The following is a 15,644-nucleotide window of genomic DNA, read 5'->3' as shown; positions in this document are numbered from 1 at the left end:
GTGCCCTGCGATTGGCAACCAGTTCAGGGTGTCCCCTGCCCACTGCCCGAAGATAGCTGGGCTGGGCTCCAGCACCCCCGCAACCCTACTGAGGATAAGCGGTACGGATAATGGATGGAATGGATGGATAGATATATTATACCTGATACCATTTTAAATGTTTAAAAGGGCAGTCTCTGTACTGTGGTTGCTCCTAAAACCAGACTGAATGCGGTTTTCTTTGAAAAAAGAATTCAGCTGAATAAAAAACAATTTTACTAAAACTTTGCTCAAAAATGGTAGGTTGGACACTGGACGGTAGTTATTAAAAATGCTAGAGTCTATGCTAGAGACTCTTCTTCAAATGGGGCCTCACTACTACCGTTTTAAAGGCGGCAGGGAAAACACCCGTCTGGAGAAAGCAGTTGACTATATTTAAAATCTGTTCCTCCAAGAATCCATAAAATGTCCTTAAAAGATTAGTGGGAATTTGATCTAAAAGGCAAGTTGTTGGGTTGACTTGGGGGAAAACTCGACAAAGAGACCTTGCATCAATTAAGGAAGAACTTTCCAGTGTTTTTCAGGTAAAATCAATTGTCCATCTATAGTAGATCGTATGTTCTGAAGGGCTCGAAGGCTGGACCTGGTTTTAGTCATTTTACTTCTGAAGTGGTCTGCAAAGTCCTTACAAAGAGCATTCATCGGATCCACTGGTAACTTTTCAAAATCAGCTTAAGTTAAAAGTCCGAAGGTGGGGAAAAGAAAGAATCCTTGACCAAAGTAGTAAGGTAGTATTGAGTCTCTTAAAGTCTTGCAAGAGTAATCTAATACATTAAGTGCGATTGCAGGGCAGCATTGAGGTCATGGGATCAAATCCAGCTACCAGCCTTCCTGTGCGGGGTTTGCATGTTCTCCCCGTGCTTGCGTGGGTTTCCTCTGGGCACTCCGGTTTCCTCCCATATTTCAAAAACCTGCATATCAGGTTAATTTGCCGGTCCAAATTGTCCCTAGGTGTGAATGTTGTCTGTCTCTGTGTGCCCTGCGAGTGGCTGGCAACCAGTACAGGGTGTCCCCTGCCCACTGCCCGAGGATGGCTGGGATGGGCTCCAGAACCCCCGCGACCCTACTTAGGATAAGCGGTGCAGACAAGGGATAAAAGTGCTATTCCCTGGTGTAGATGTCCAAGTTTGAGTTTCCTTTTCTCCTGGCCTCTTACTACAGAACGTTTATTCAAACAAATAGAAACTGTTTACAAGAATGAAGGGCTGAGTCATGTGATTGTACTCCTCTCCCAGTGTGACATATTTAACTACTTTCAAAGTGCTGCTTTAACACTTTCAAGTTGAGAGTTGGATCTTTAAAAAACAAAAGAAGTGTCCATCCCTGGACTTTTGCAGTCAAGTTTGCACTTTTGCAGATGGGCTCACCTGCGGTGCAGCGATGCTGAGGGCGGTGTTTGCCAGTTCCTTATCTTGGGACTTTTCCCGCGCCAAACGGGCTGCGTCTTTCACTTCCTTGAACTTCTCTGAGAACTGGTTCAAAAGAAAGAAAATCAATACGAATAGAAATATAATAGCAATATAATATAAAGTATCAAGTGACAGACTCCAAATGTGCAGTTATTATTATTGTTATTATTATCTATTTTTATAATAAGGTATACAAGTTTGGGATATTATTTTGCGTTTTTTCTTATATTTTTTTTTCAAACGAGCAAAATGTCATGATTACTGATGTGATTCACCTTTGCCCGCTCATTTGGCGCCAACCGCGCGGGTTCTGATTGGCTGCCGGTCACTATTTGAACCCAGTCCCGTCAATCCTCTGTTGTCGGTCCGTCTGCGAACCTCAGTGAATACTAGGCAAGCCTTTTTCGACCCTGACTCCCACCTGTCCTGTTTTTTGCTCCCAATTTGTTTTGATTCCGAGCACGTCTACTCTCCCGTCCTGGCTTACAACTCGTTTCCGATCCCGACCACGTTTTTGCTCTCCTGTCCCGGCTATCGACCTGTTTTTACTTCCCTGACACCGCCAGTGCCCGCTACGGAAGATCCACTTTCGTGTTCGGATCACAATCGGATTGCGAGAGCAACTTGCTTCCCGCGTCTAGCGAGCACCAGATTGCGGGCTCTGCCCTTCCTCTCTCCATCTCAATAAACTTGTGAGAAACGATACGCGATTGGGTCCTGATTCCGTTCTGGTCCTGACACAAAATTAAAGTCCTCAATTCAATATATTGCTACTTTTCTATTTTACTTAAGAAAGGGTAATGATGATAAAGATTATTTCAACCAACCAAACAAAAATACTTAAATTTGAAAACAAAATGGCAGATAATATTACATTGAATAAGTATTATTTATGACTCAAAAACAAAACTACAGTCTTACTTATTTTAAAATATAATTAAAGAGAAAATAAAATTTATAAAAATAAAATATAACAAGGATTACCGTAATACTTAAAATAATAAATTAATGTAACATTAACAAAAATAATAAGTATAATAAACTTTGGAGGAATAATGAATCAATTAAAAAAACATAGAAGTCATATTATATTTTCATCCATCCATTTTCTGCGCTGCTTATCCTCACTCACAGGGGTTTTGGGGGGTGCAACCACCTTCGAGCAGTGGGCAGGGAACACCGTGAACTGGTTGCATATAATATTTGTGTTATTAATTTTAAAAAATATATTATAATGTAAATTTAGCGCATTGTATCTTTTGAAAAGAGAAAAAAATGAATAAATCAAATAATTAAATATACTCAATAATGTGGATGCTAAAAAATAATAACTTTATTTCTTTAGAATTATAAAAGTAAAGAAATATAGTAAAACAAAGAATAGTCCTCAAAAGAAGCAAAATTATTCTCAATTATTTTCTGTTATGCCTTCCTGTGAAGAGTTTGCATGTTCTCCCTGTGCTTGCAGCGGTTTCCTCCCACATTCCAAAAACAGGCATGTCAGGTTAAGTGGCTAGTCCAAATTGTCCCTAGGTGTGAATGAGCGAGTGAGTTGTCTGTCCTTGTGTGGCAACCAGTTCAGGGTGTCCCCTGCCCACTGTCCGAAGACAGCTAGGATGGGCTCCAGCACCCCCGCGACCATACTGAGGATAAGCGGTGCAGCTAATGGATGGATGAATGTTAGAATTGTAAGAAAATAGAAAAAAATAATCCCAAAAATGAGCAAAAGTATCTGTCATCGCCTCCAAGATGTATTTTTCCTCCTTTTTCCTCTAATCTTTGTCTTTTTGGGACAGCGTAAGAGGATCTGTTACCTGGTGCAGTTGTTGCTCAGTAGCAAAACCCAAACCGTAAACGGTGTTGGCCCTGCTGTCGGCCCACTGACCAAACTTCTGGGATGTTTTTGTGAACGTCATGCTGGGGGTAATGATGCAGTTGATAATTGCCTGCCAGGAAAGAATAGAATAGAATAGAATATACCTTTATTGTCATTGTTACAAAATGGGTTGAACATATTGTGACAACGAAATTGGGCGTGGCACTCCAGGTTCACATTTAACAGTGAGGATAAAAGAAAACAAAGAAGATAAAGGAACAAAGAAGATAAGGTTATAATTTCCACAATATTTACACAAGAAATGTGGGCATGTAGGATGTTCCACACAGTTTTGGGATCGTATTAGTGCAATATGCGTTAAGTGCAAAAATACTCAACATTGTGCAAAAAATAGTCAACATTGTGCTAAGTGAGCATAGGCATGAATACAATTTTACGTCTGTATGAGGTAGTGTGTTTGCAAGGGTTTCAGTTGGTTGTGCGGTGTGTGTTAAGGGTGGTAATGGCTCTGGGGAAGAAACTGTCTCTGAGTCTGTTTGTTTTTGTTTTGTGTGACCTGTAGCGCTTGCCAGAGGGCAGCAGGTCAAAGAGATGGTGGCCGGGGTGAGAAATGTCCTTGATGATGTTTTATGCTCTGCTGTGGTAGCGAGAGCAGGCAATGTCCTCCAGACTGGGTAGAGAGCAACCAACGATTCTCTGGGCTGTGTTGATGACCCTCTGAAGCGTTTTCCTGTCGTGCACCCAGCATGCCACACCGTAATGCGGTAAAGACAACCCAAGAGAACATTCTAACCACGATCGGAGACCAGGACGATTTTAATAAGGCTTCAATGATGGCCCGGACTTCAAATCCTAAAATGGCTGGCCACAGCGGGCTTTAAAAGAAGCCGTCGACCTCTGTGTCCTTATTTCCCTGCCAATAAACGATAACGTGGAATTCCTTGCCAGGGATGACGTCACGTGTTGGATGCATTTGGCGTAACCCGCAGGATGCGAGCAACGCTGAGGATTACTACTGATTTATGGGAGGCAGGAATGTGGGTCAGACTAGAGGTGCTAGCAGCTAGGAGATCAAATCAAGCCCCGCCCCCCAGCCCCTTCCCCGCCAACCACTCTGTCGTTCATAATCTCTATCCAGAAAACAGTGTACAGAATTGGATCTGATGATTGCAATGTGTCCAGGATCTGAAGGACCAAAGTGACCCCAATAAGGTCTGAAGCCCTGCCCCTTTTCCGCGAACCACTGTGTCATTCATAATCTCGATCCAGAAAACAGCCAGGGAAATGCTTGCAGTGTACCAAATTGCAAAGGGTCCAGGCTCTAAAGAGCAAGGGCGACCACAATAAAGTCTGAGGGCCTGCTCTTTCCCCATAAACCAGAGTATCTTTCATAATCTCAATCCAGAGAGCAGCCAGGGGAATGTTTGCAGTGTACCAAATTGCTATGGATCCATGCTCTGAAGGACCAAAGCGACCCCAATAAGATCTGAGACCCTGCCTCTCGCCCTTTCTCTGTGAACCACTGTCGTTTAAAATTTCAATCCAGAGAGCAGCCAGGGAAATGTTTGCAGTGTACAGAATTGGATCTGATGATTGCAATGTGTCCAGGATCTGAAGGACCAAAGCGACCCCAATAAGGTCTGAGGCCCTGCCTCTCGCCCTTTCTCTGTGAACCACTGTCGTTTAAAATTTCAATCCAGAAAGCAGCCAGGGAAATGTTTGCAGTGTACAGAATTGTATCTAATGATTGCAATGTGTCCAGGATCTGAAGGACCAAAGTGACCACAATAAGGTCTAAAGCTCTGCCCCTTTTCCACGAACCACTGTGTCATTCATAATCTCAATCCAGAAAACAGCCAGGGAAATGTTTGCAGTGTACCAAATTGCAATGGGTCCAGGCTCTGAAGAACAAGGGCAACCCAAATACAGTCTTGAGGCCCCGCTCTTTCTCCATAAACCACAGTGTCGTTCATAATCAAGAGAGCAGCCGGGGGAATGTTTGCAGTGTACCAAATGCAATGTGCACAGGCTCTGAAGTAGCAAAACAAGGTTAAAATGCATTTGTCTTCCTCACCTTGGTTCCGCCCACGCTGATGATGCGGTAGACGTTGCGGTTGGAGTCGAAGAAGAAAGACACACTGACCGCATGTTTGCTAGCAGGGATCCAGTTCCTTTTGGTGGCCGGGTCAATCTGGAAAACGTGAGCCCGCGTGCTGAAGATCGGCTGCTCTCTGGTGGAAGACAAAAAATAATAATAATTCTTCGATAACTATGTTCTTTGGTCCAATTATTTCAACTTTATTTCTTTTCTGGTAGCCCAAAAACTAAGGTTTTTCCACTTTCCAGACTAATGCCAATACCGATACCTGATTCTTTGGTGATTTTTGGGTAATGCCCGATTCTGATACCAGTTATAGATGTCATTGGTACAAAAGACCACCCATTTCTTCACCAAAAATGTTTTTAATCCCCTAGATACCAACATATTTTTGTTAATAATTCTATCAAATTGCATGAAAGTGTTTACATGTTATATATTAACCATGAGTGTTAATTTAACACCTTTAAAAGTCAACTTTTAGTAAATAATTTTAACAGTTTAAATCAGGGGTCACCAACCTTCTTGAATCCGAAAGCTATTTTTTTTGTAACTCGTTAGCCTAAAAGCCTACCAGTCTTCATATGCATTTCTAAAATAACATTTTTTATTACTATGTAGTTACTATGTTATTATTATGTTATTGCCAGGTTGTAATAATAAAATAAAGATTAAAATAGGCGGAGTCAACTAATCAAAAATATGCAACTGTCTATTTTACTTTGGCTTTTTTTGACCTTGTGTAAAAGTTGTAAATGTTTGACTTCTCTTTCCAGAAGTCAATCAATGATTGTGCACACTTTCGCGTAATAAAAAATAACCAATGAGTGGAGTTACCCTCGTTTATTTCAGGTTCGATATGAATACTTTCCAAACATCTGCGTATTGCTGTTTTGAGAATTTAATTGGCTAACTAATTTGTCAATTATCATTTGAATCGGTTGCTACTGGCTAAACAGATTCGGAGCTAAAGGAGGCGATCTCTGTTGGATCGTGAAAAAAAAAAGCCTATTAGCCAAGAGTGGTGTCACTCAAAGAGGCTAATAGCCATATTGGAAATAATTTTACGGGTCTGTTCATTTGTAGACAGGAATTATGAGGCGAAATAGGCAGATACGTCCAACGATGCAGAAATGCTTTTAGGCGGATTTTTTTTTATATAAATGTCGACATTATTGTGTTTTCTAAAGTCAAATTTTGACCTGGTTGGATTCACTAGGCGGTCCTGGATGTAACAAGTCCATGTTTGCAGAAAACCATCTCAGTTGCGGACTACAACAGGACGTTATTGGTGAGCTATCCCGACATTATAGTTTTCAGGTCTCTTGTTTCAGACTAATTGAGATGTTTCCGTGATGAGTACATTTTGAAATCCCAAGAGTTGGCGCTTTCCAACGATACGTGGCATGACGGAGTTTAGTGACTGTTGGCATCGTACAGACTCGTATTTGTTTATCAAAAGTCCACCGGCCTGCCGGCTAGTTTAGGGGTTTAACAACAAAAAGCTCCTGTGATGAGAAGGATATTTGTAACACAGATCAACAGTGTTGGGAATTAATATCAAAATGTAGCGTTTACCAAATTGTTCAAATTAGTTATCTGTTAACCAAACACAACTTACATTCACCCAACAATGTATGCGCGCTCTTTTCTTGAGGGAAAAGATGAACAGGAAGCTGACATTTCCACACGGGGGCAGATTTAATTTCCCTAACAATTTAACTAAGAGGGCAGCACGGCGGCGCAGTGGTTAGCGCGTGTGCGGCACAGTTCTAAAGTCTTGGGAACCTCCTGTGTGGGTTCAAATCAAGCTACCGGACTTCCTGTGTGGAGTTTGTATGTTCTCCCCGTGCTTGAGTGGGTTTCCTTTCGGGCACTCTGGTTTTCTCCCACATTCCAAAGACATGCATTTCAGGTAGATTGGCCGATCCAAATTGTCCCTAGGTGTGAGTGAGCGAGCGAGTTGTCTGTCCCTGTGTGCCCTGCGATTGGCTGGCAACCGGTTCAGGGTGTCCCCTGCCCACTGCCCGATGATTGCTGGGATGGGCTCCAGCACCCCCGCGACCCTACTGAGGATAAGCGGTGCAGCTAATGAGATGAGATGAGATGAGAATTTAACTAAGTGTACTCCATCGAAAATGGCCAAATTAGCGACGTTGGAGTCTCTTTCTCAAGTCCTTTAGCTTTCTCCTATTGGCCATCTTCTCCCCGCGTAATGGCGTGCCGACTCCTCCCATGGGCGCGCCACGGAAGCCCCCTGGGTTTTACCATCTCGTAGAAGAGTCTGGGGTACTCAAAACAACACCGAGCGTTTCTACGTCATCAGGGCCTTTCTGCATCGCCAGCATGTTGATGTGCTGATTATCAGCTATATGTCCCGTTCCCGCCGTTCCTGTAAACAACATTTTCCTCCAGGGTGCCCTGACCTCGCACCACAGCCCAGTCAGTGAATATATTTTGCATTAAATGTAATTTGTATTCAATCGTATAAAATCCTTTATAGTCAAATGTATAAAATCCTTCAACAGTTGGCAATATAGAACCCAACAGTCGCGTTAGCAACATTCACATGAGGGAATCCGAAAGGAACAAAAGACAGTTAATACGGTTTCTTTTTTACATCGAGAGCTCCTTCAGCTTACGCTATTGGATTTGTGTGTCACTAATGAGGTCAGATATAAATGTACTAATATAACTGGCCAGAAAAAAAAACATCTCCTGGGGCCCCAGCATCAATTCCGTCCCATGTTGAAGGGGAGACGTGGCCTGGTTTCTCACCAGGGTCCCACTTTAACCTCATTGAAGCCACATGCTAACGATGATGCTAATGAACAGAAGGGGAAGATTAGGACAAGCCGGAGCCCCTCTGTTATCAAAGTTCAAAACGTACTTCGTTAACTGGGTCGGGTATTTGGCATTGTTTCAGTCGCGCCGGAATCAAGTCGAGTGAAGCGCTGCTAACAAATCTGCATTTGATTTTGTTCTTGTATTGACTGTGGGTTTTATACATTTGACTATACCTGTAAAGGAGTTTATAAGAGTGAATACAAGTTACATTTATTGAGTGCAATGAGGATTTTCACTGAGTAGGCTTAAGTTCAATGAGCAGTGAAAGTTCAGGGCACCCTGGTCTGGTAGGAATTATTGTTTACAGGAATGGCGGGAACTGACGTGAGGCTGATAAGATAATCAGCGCATCCAGACGTGGAGGGGCCCTGATGACGGAGGACGGCAGGCATTGTTTTGATAAACGATCTCCATTGTTTTGAGGAACCATAGACATCAGGACGCTCGTCTCTGAGGTGGTGGGGCTCACGTTGGGCTTCCCTGGCACGCCCATGGGAGGAGCCGGCACACCATTTTGCAGAAAGACGTGGGTCGAGAGAAGAAGGCTGGAGAACTTCAGAGGAGGCTTGACAGAAACTCGAGCGACAGTAATTTGGCTTATTCGGCCATATTCGATGGAGTTCACTTAGTTAAATTGTTTATGAAATTAAATCTGCCCATATGTGAAAATGTCGACTTTTCTTGTTCATCTTTTCCATCAAGAAACGAGCGCGCATTGTTGGGTGAATGTAGGTTGTGTTTGGTTAATGGAGTCAGATAACTAATTCTAACACTTTGGTAAACAATAAATTTTAATATTTAATTCCTAACAACTGTCAAAAGTAACGTCTATACATTTACCATAAAAAGCAATCGGAAGGATTCAAAACAAGACATTTTTTAACATATCAGTACTCACGATAATGGCTGATATACGATTTGTTTTTTCTTGTATTGACTGGAAAGAGAAATGATTGTCTAATATAAAAAGTAGGGATAGGTAGGCAGCAAAACCAGCGCTTTCTTAATGTATCAGTACTGCTAATGGTGGCCGATACTGTCAGGGTTGCCATGGCACCCAATTGGCCCCGCCTGTGTGGCGCCAGCTGCGGCTCGTTGACAGATTGGCTTTCCGTCTATTTAAACTCAGTGCTCTCACTCTTCCTTTGTCAGTCCGTCAACGAACGTCTGCCCAGCAAGACGTGGGTTTTGACTCAGTCCTGTTTCCTGTTGGTATATCCTGTCCGGTATTGTTCCCGTTTATTTTGTCCTGTTTTATATCAGTTTCAGGTTTCGTTCCCGTCTAGTTTGTCCTGTTTAATTTCGATATCCTGTTTTGATATCAATCTTGTCTGTCCCGTCCTGTCCGGTGTCGACCCCATCTGTCCAATATTTGCTCGGGCAATTGGTATCGATCTTGTCTGCCTCTGGATTACTATCATTCCACGCCAGAATGCTGCCTAACGTGCATGACTCCCCATTTCCCGTTAAATAAAAGGCTTGCGTCCCGGCTTACGACCCGTTTCTGACCCCAACCACTTTTTTGCTCTCCCAGTCCCAGCTATCGACCTGTTTTTTCCGTTCCTAGCACCGCCATCGCCCGCCACGGAAGATCCACTTCCGTATTCGGATCACAATCCGAATACAAGAGCGACTTGCCTCCCGCATCCAGTGAGCATCGGATCGCGGGCACCATTCCTCTTTCTTTCAATAAAATTGTGAGAAAACGTTATGCAATTGGGTCTAGCCTGTGTGCTGGTCGTGACAATTGTCACCATTCTGTCCCCATGTATGCACCTTCATTTCATGAAGTCTCTCTAAAGCACGCTGATGATGTCACAATAGTGACTCGAAAGTACGGAAAAATCCCCTTTTATCATTCGTTGCTGGCGATACGGATTGTAATCCTGATGGAAAAAGGTTTCGATGAAGAAGGGGGGCACTCCTGGCAGTACCCCGCAAATTAATGAGGTCATCCAAATCAAAATTTGGTGTGATTAATCGTCTCCAGCAACACGGCGCGCAGTGGTTAGCGCGTGTGCGGCACAGTTTTAAGGTCATGAGATCGAACCTTCCTGAGTGGAGTTTGCATGTTATCCCCGTGCTTGCGTGATTTTCCTCTGGGCACTCCGGTTTCCTCCCACATTACAAAAACATGCATGTCAGGTTAATTGGCCGGTCCAAATTGTCCCTAGGTGTGAATCTGTGAATTAGTTTTCTGTCTCTGTGTGCCCTGGGAGTGGCTGGCAACTAGTTCAGGGTGTCCCCTGCCCACTGCCCGAAGATAGTTGGGATGTGCTCTAGCACCCCCACGACCCTACTGAGGATAAGCGGTGCAGATAATGAGTGAATGAAAAATATAATTTTCTATCACTTATCATATAACTTAAAACCCTGAAGAATATTAGTCACAAATGTCTGTATTATCTAATGTTAAATCCACACAAAAATGCTTCTTACCTTTCTCTGTGATGAGGAAACATCTTACAAAGTGTTTGGCGTTTCTTTTCTGGAGAGGTCCAAGCAGAAAGTTAGATTTGATAGCAGTGGCTTTCGCCTATTTCTACAAAAACTCACCCCATGTCGTTATAGGAACTCTCCCTTTCCAGCCAAGATTAACAATGCTTTGTTGATGTCTTTTTAGCAGGTAACAATGGCGCCTCTGGAGTGTCGAAACCCGGAGGAGATTGTCATTTGAGGGCAAAAGAAGTCCCTTTGTCGTCTCTCTTCCTTCCGAGCTCGCTTGTGAGCCTGAGTGCTGCTGAATGATCTGCTCAGTTTGACTGCTTTAGATTCTCTCGGCTCTGCACGCGCGGGAGGGAGCCACCTGCTGGACGCAACTGGAGGTGCGCTGCATAACCTTCACTGTATTTACTTTTCAAATTGTTTTTTTTTCTTCCATTGTTTTTACTATAAAAATACATAAATGATTGAGGGCAGCACGGCAGAGCAGTGGTTAGCATGGTGTGGCACAGTTCCGAGGTCATGAGATCGAACCTCCTGTGTGGAGTTTGCATGTTCTCCCCGTGCTTGCGTGGGTTTCCTCCGGGCACTCCGGTTTCCTCCCACATTCCAAAAACATGCAGTCCAGGTGACTTGGCTGGTCCAAATTGTCCCTAGGTGTGAACGAGCAGGTGAATGGTTGTCTCGTCTCTGTGTGCCCTGTGATTTGCTGGCAACTAGTTCAGGGTGTCCCCTGCCCACTGCCCAAAGATAGCTGGGATGGGCTCCAGCAGTCCCGTGACCCAACTGAGGATAAGCGCTGCAGATAATGGCTGGATGGATAAATAATTGAATAAGTTCACCACGGCGGCGCAGTTCTGAGGTCATGAGATCGAACCTCCTGTGTGGAGTTTGCACGTTCTTCCCGTGCTTGCATGTCAGGTTAATTGGCCGGTCCAAATTGTCTCTAGGTGTGAATGAGCGAGCGAATTGTCTGTCCCTGTGTGCCCTGCGACTGGCTCTCAACTAATTCAGGGTGTCCCCTGTCCACTGCCCGAAGATAGCTGGGATGGGCTCCAGCCACCCTGCGACCCTACTGAGGATAAGCGTTGCAGATAACGGATGGATGGACAAACACACACGCACACACACCCATATACTGAAAAAACTAATTATAATTAATAATTTATTTAATTATGTTATAGTGAAAGATTTATCCAAAAAGCAGACACAAAGTTTGTAAAGCTTGTAAGCTCTTGGCAAGAAGCGGAAATGACGTCTGGCGTGAAGGAGGTGGAAGGAGGAAGCGGCGCGTCTTTTACCCCAACACCAAGGATAAACATTTCCTTGGATTTAGTGATTTGGTGTAAAACTGTTTATCTAAATAATGACTTGAGGAAAAGTAAGTACATGCTGTGCAGATCCTCCACGAAGAGGGAAAAAAAGGCCAGCTCGACTTAATGATCAACATTTCATGCCAAACCGGGTCGGATTCGGGCCGGGGCTCAAGATCTTACCTCTACCACACACTTACACGCACGCAACAATTAAGCCAGTGTGGGACCCCTACATACCTATCAAGCTCCAGGGCGCCATGCTCTTACAAACTATTGTATTTTCCCTTACAAAATACAAAATAATCTTACACCATATTTTTTTTTCAAACGTGTTTATTTATGTTGTTTAATCAACCCCTGATCGGAATGATGCATGATGGGAAATCCCCAGGCGGCAGACGCATGCGCACAGTAGCATCAAACCGGTCGCTTCGTTTGCTACAACAAAAAACGATACCGAGATAGAGGCTACAGAAGCGAACTTGTTCGACTTTATTGATTTGCCGTTTGGTCATAGTCGGTGTATACCGAATGGTACCTATCATTGACAAATTTGCGTTTTTCCGTACAGATTTTCTTGTACGTTGTACACATCTTAAAATCATAATAAACGTACAGGGGCCCTATAAGTGAGTGCATGAGGTGAATGAATGGGATGCTTGAAAGAGGGGACGCCTCCCCTCGGCATGTAATTGTATTATTCATTTACTTTCATGTTTTATTAATATGTTCATATTTGGTTTTTAAATGTTGTCTTGTTCGTTTCACTTAAAATTGTTTTGCTCTTTTCAGTTAGTTTTATATATATATATCTATATATGGGGTGAGCGAAGCTAGCGATCAAATGGACGAAACCATTTCAAGGCAGTGCAGTATTTCCAAGGCTGCGTTGTTCACGTTTTCGTATTGTTTTACATTTTCTAGCTTAAAAATGCTACTTGACGAGCATGTGCAGATAGGGGGCGATAATGCACCAAAGAGATAAATGCCAACCGGCGTTAAACCCCAAGAAGAAGAAAAATTGCGTATATTTTTTTGGGGATGCTCGGGTTGGATTCAGGGGTGCTTGAGCGTCCCCAAATTTTGTGTTCTTCTGCTCTGGACTTGGGGGAAAATTAATTTAATAAAAAATAAAAATTCCAGCTATTGCTTCAAACGTGGCGAAAATGTGTGCACGGGGAATAGATGAGTTTACAGAAGAACTTCAGGGAGGGCAAGAAGAGAGCCAGCTAGAATATCGACTACCAGACTGTGTTAGCAAGTACCTTCGAGTTCTGTTGAAAAGGGCAGGTTAGTCACTTTAATTTCTATAATATCTTTAACATCTCGATTTTGACTCATAAAGTACAATGCGTATTTCATATTATTTATGCGGCTGATTGGAGGTGATAGGGGAGTCGTTTTCGTTGGCGTCGAGACGGAATAAATATGGTTTCGTGTGGACCAATCATTATAGTATACTGTACACAGATATCTATAGATCACTATGTACGTCTGCGCGCTCTAGCAGCCTGCTAATTAGCTTGCCTGCGTGGCGGCCATATTGGTCGGGTCAACGTCTTCACTAAGGCAATGCATGATCAAGGAAAAAAAATCATAACATGCTCATTTTCCAACCAATTTTCATTGAGGTATATTTTTTGTCAACATCAACACGTGCTGTCATTACAGAAAAATATGTATATGTTTAATATATGATATAATAAAAGTTGTCTTGTTCCCTGCAGACATCAGTGAAGAATGTCTTCTTCCTTGGCAACAGGAGCCAAAGTTGCCTAGCATCAAAAACGAGGAGGTGGATTTGGAGACTTCGGATGTTAAAAAGGAGGAGGAGAACGTGGAGCCCGTTGATGTTAAAAAGGAGGAGGAGACTGTGGTGCCTGTTTACTTTAAAGAGGAGGAACATTTCACAGAGTTGCCTGTGACTGGCGCCCGTTTAACCTCCGCAGATCAAGGTCAACATGAGAAGAACAACGAGAAGGAGCCTCGAAGCAGCTCTCGCCAACACGTGACAACTGATGTGGACATATCCGATTCTGGACACGCTTATAGTGATGAACAGCCGGAAGGAGATAAAACATGTTCTCAGTGTGGGAAAACGTTTCGGCACAAGTGTCAATTGAAATCCCATATGACAGTCCACACTGGGGAGAGACCTTTTGCCTGCTTAATTTGTGGTAAAACATTCAAACAGAGAGGAAACTTGAAAAACCACTCGAGAACCCACACTGGTGAAAAACCTTTTACTTGCTCAGTATGTGGTGAAAGATTTTCAGAGCACGGGAGCTTAAAAAGACACACAAGAACCCACACTGGTGAAAAACCGTTTGCCTGCTCAGTTTGCGGTAAACAATTCAGCCAGAAAGGAAGCATGAAAAGCCACTTAAGAACGCACACGGGTGAAAAGCCTTTTGCCTGCACAGTTTGCGGTCAGAAATTCACGTTGTGTGGAGCCTTAAAAACACACAAAAGAACCCACACTGGGGAAAAACCTTTTGCCTGCTCGATTTGTGGTAAAAAATTCATCCAGAAAGGAGGTTTAATAAGCCACACAAGAACCCACACTGGTGAAAAACCGTTTGCCTGCTCAGGTTGTGGTAAAACATTCAGGCAGAAAGAAAACTTGTTAAGCCACTCAAAAACCCACACTGGTGAAAAGCCTTTTGCCTGCACAGTTTGCGGTCAGAAATTCACATTGCGTGGAGCTTTAAAAAGACACACAAGAACCCACGCTGCGGAAAAACCTTTTGCTTGCTTGGTATGTGGTAAAAGATTTATTCACAAAGAAAGCTTAAAAAGTCACTCAAGAACCCACACTGGTGAAAAACTTTTTGGGTGCTCAGTTTGCTGTCGAAAATTCACATTAAGTGGAGCCTTAAAAGCACATAAAAGAACCCACACTGGAGAAAAACCTTTTGCATGCTTGGTTTGTGGTAAAAAATTCTGCCAAAAAGGCGGTTTGGAAAGCCACACGAGAACCCACACAGGTGAGAAACCTTTTACCTGCTCGGTTTGCGGTCACAAATTCATCCAGAAAGGACACTTAAAAAGACACACAAAAACCCACGCGGATGAGAAACCCTTTTCCTGCTTTATTTGTGGTAAAAACTTCTCTGATAAAGCGGCCCTCGAAAACCACTCAAGAACTCACACTGGTGAAAAACCTTTTGCATGCTCTGTTTGTGGTAAAGAATTCAGCCAGAAAGGACACTTAAAAAGACACACAAAAATCCACACTGGTTAGAAACTGTTATCTTGTGCAGTTAACAATCAGAGATTCTCAAGTCAAGTTAACGTTCAGGGTCACAAGTGTGCTAGTGAAAATATGAACGCAGTTTGCATTTACATCTAAGAAATCGCAACGACTACTGAATGAGCGGATTTGTGTACTCTCGACATCCTTGAGTGATGCAACATCTTATTCATAACTATGTAAAATTAAATAATGATATTAATTACTACGATATCTACTTAATATGGCAAGCTATTGACTTCTCATCTGAAGTGTTTTCTGTTTGTCTCTTGAGATCACATGGGAATGTATTTTATAATTTTTTGAGTTGACTTAATCCAGATGACCTCTTTACAAGATTTATTGTCATTCTGATTGTGATTAAATTTATCATGGTTAAAACTTGAGATTGAAGTAGAATGAA

The 15,644-nt window shown here is 42.9% G+C and overlaps 2 protein-coding genes across 4 annotated transcripts in view; one reads left to right on the top strand and one right to left on the bottom strand.

Moving 5' to 3' along the window:
- LOC148376565 (homer protein homolog 3-like) overlaps window positions 1-10,978 on the bottom strand; it is a 24,875-nt gene extending 13,897 nt beyond the window's left edge. For both annotated transcript variants that reach the window (XM_088348603.1, XM_088348594.1), the window contains exons 1-5: window positions 10,787-10,978; window positions 10,670-10,718; window positions 5,360-5,516; window positions 3,263-3,394; window positions 1,407-1,511 (exon numbers count right to left, since the gene is read on the bottom strand). In XM_088348603.1, coding sequence (XP_088204729.1) covers window positions 1,407-1,511; window positions 3,263-3,394; window positions 5,360-5,516; window positions 10,670-10,692 — 417 coding nt within the window. In that variant the 5' untranslated portion in view covers window positions 10,693-10,718; window positions 10,787-10,978. The remainder of the gene's footprint in view (window positions 1-1,406; window positions 1,512-3,262; window positions 3,395-5,359; window positions 5,517-10,669; window positions 10,719-10,786) is intronic.
- Window positions 6,537-15,644, top strand: LOC148376564 (uncharacterized). 2 transcript variants are annotated; one of them, XR_015852126.1, is made up of 3 exons: window positions 6,537-6,674; window positions 10,854-11,055; window positions 13,716-13,852. XR_015852126.1 is itself a non-coding variant. In XM_088348551.1 (2 exons), exons 1-2 carry the CDS (start codon window positions 13,155-13,157, stop codon window positions 15,230-15,232), a joined length of 1,641 nt encoding a protein of 546 aa, XP_088204677.1. In that variant the 5' UTR covers window positions 13,040-13,154; the 3' UTR covers window positions 15,233-15,644. The 2 variants fall into 2 exon arrangements, 1 of the variants encoding a protein (XP_088204677.1); XM_088348551.1 differs by lacking the exons at window positions 6,537-6,674; window positions 10,854-11,055 and adding an exon at window positions 13,040-13,278 and having other exon boundaries at window positions 13,716-15,644.

This window comes from Urocampus carinirostris, chromosome 1, assembly GCF_059441175.1.
Source record: "Urocampus carinirostris isolate Australia breed hairy pipefish chromosome 1, RoL_Ucar_1.0, whole genome shotgun sequence".
Taxonomy (NCBI): Eukaryota; Metazoa; Chordata; class Actinopteri; order Syngnathiformes; family Syngnathidae; genus Urocampus; species Urocampus carinirostris.
This window is presented reverse-complemented; position numbering and strand designations above follow the sequence as displayed.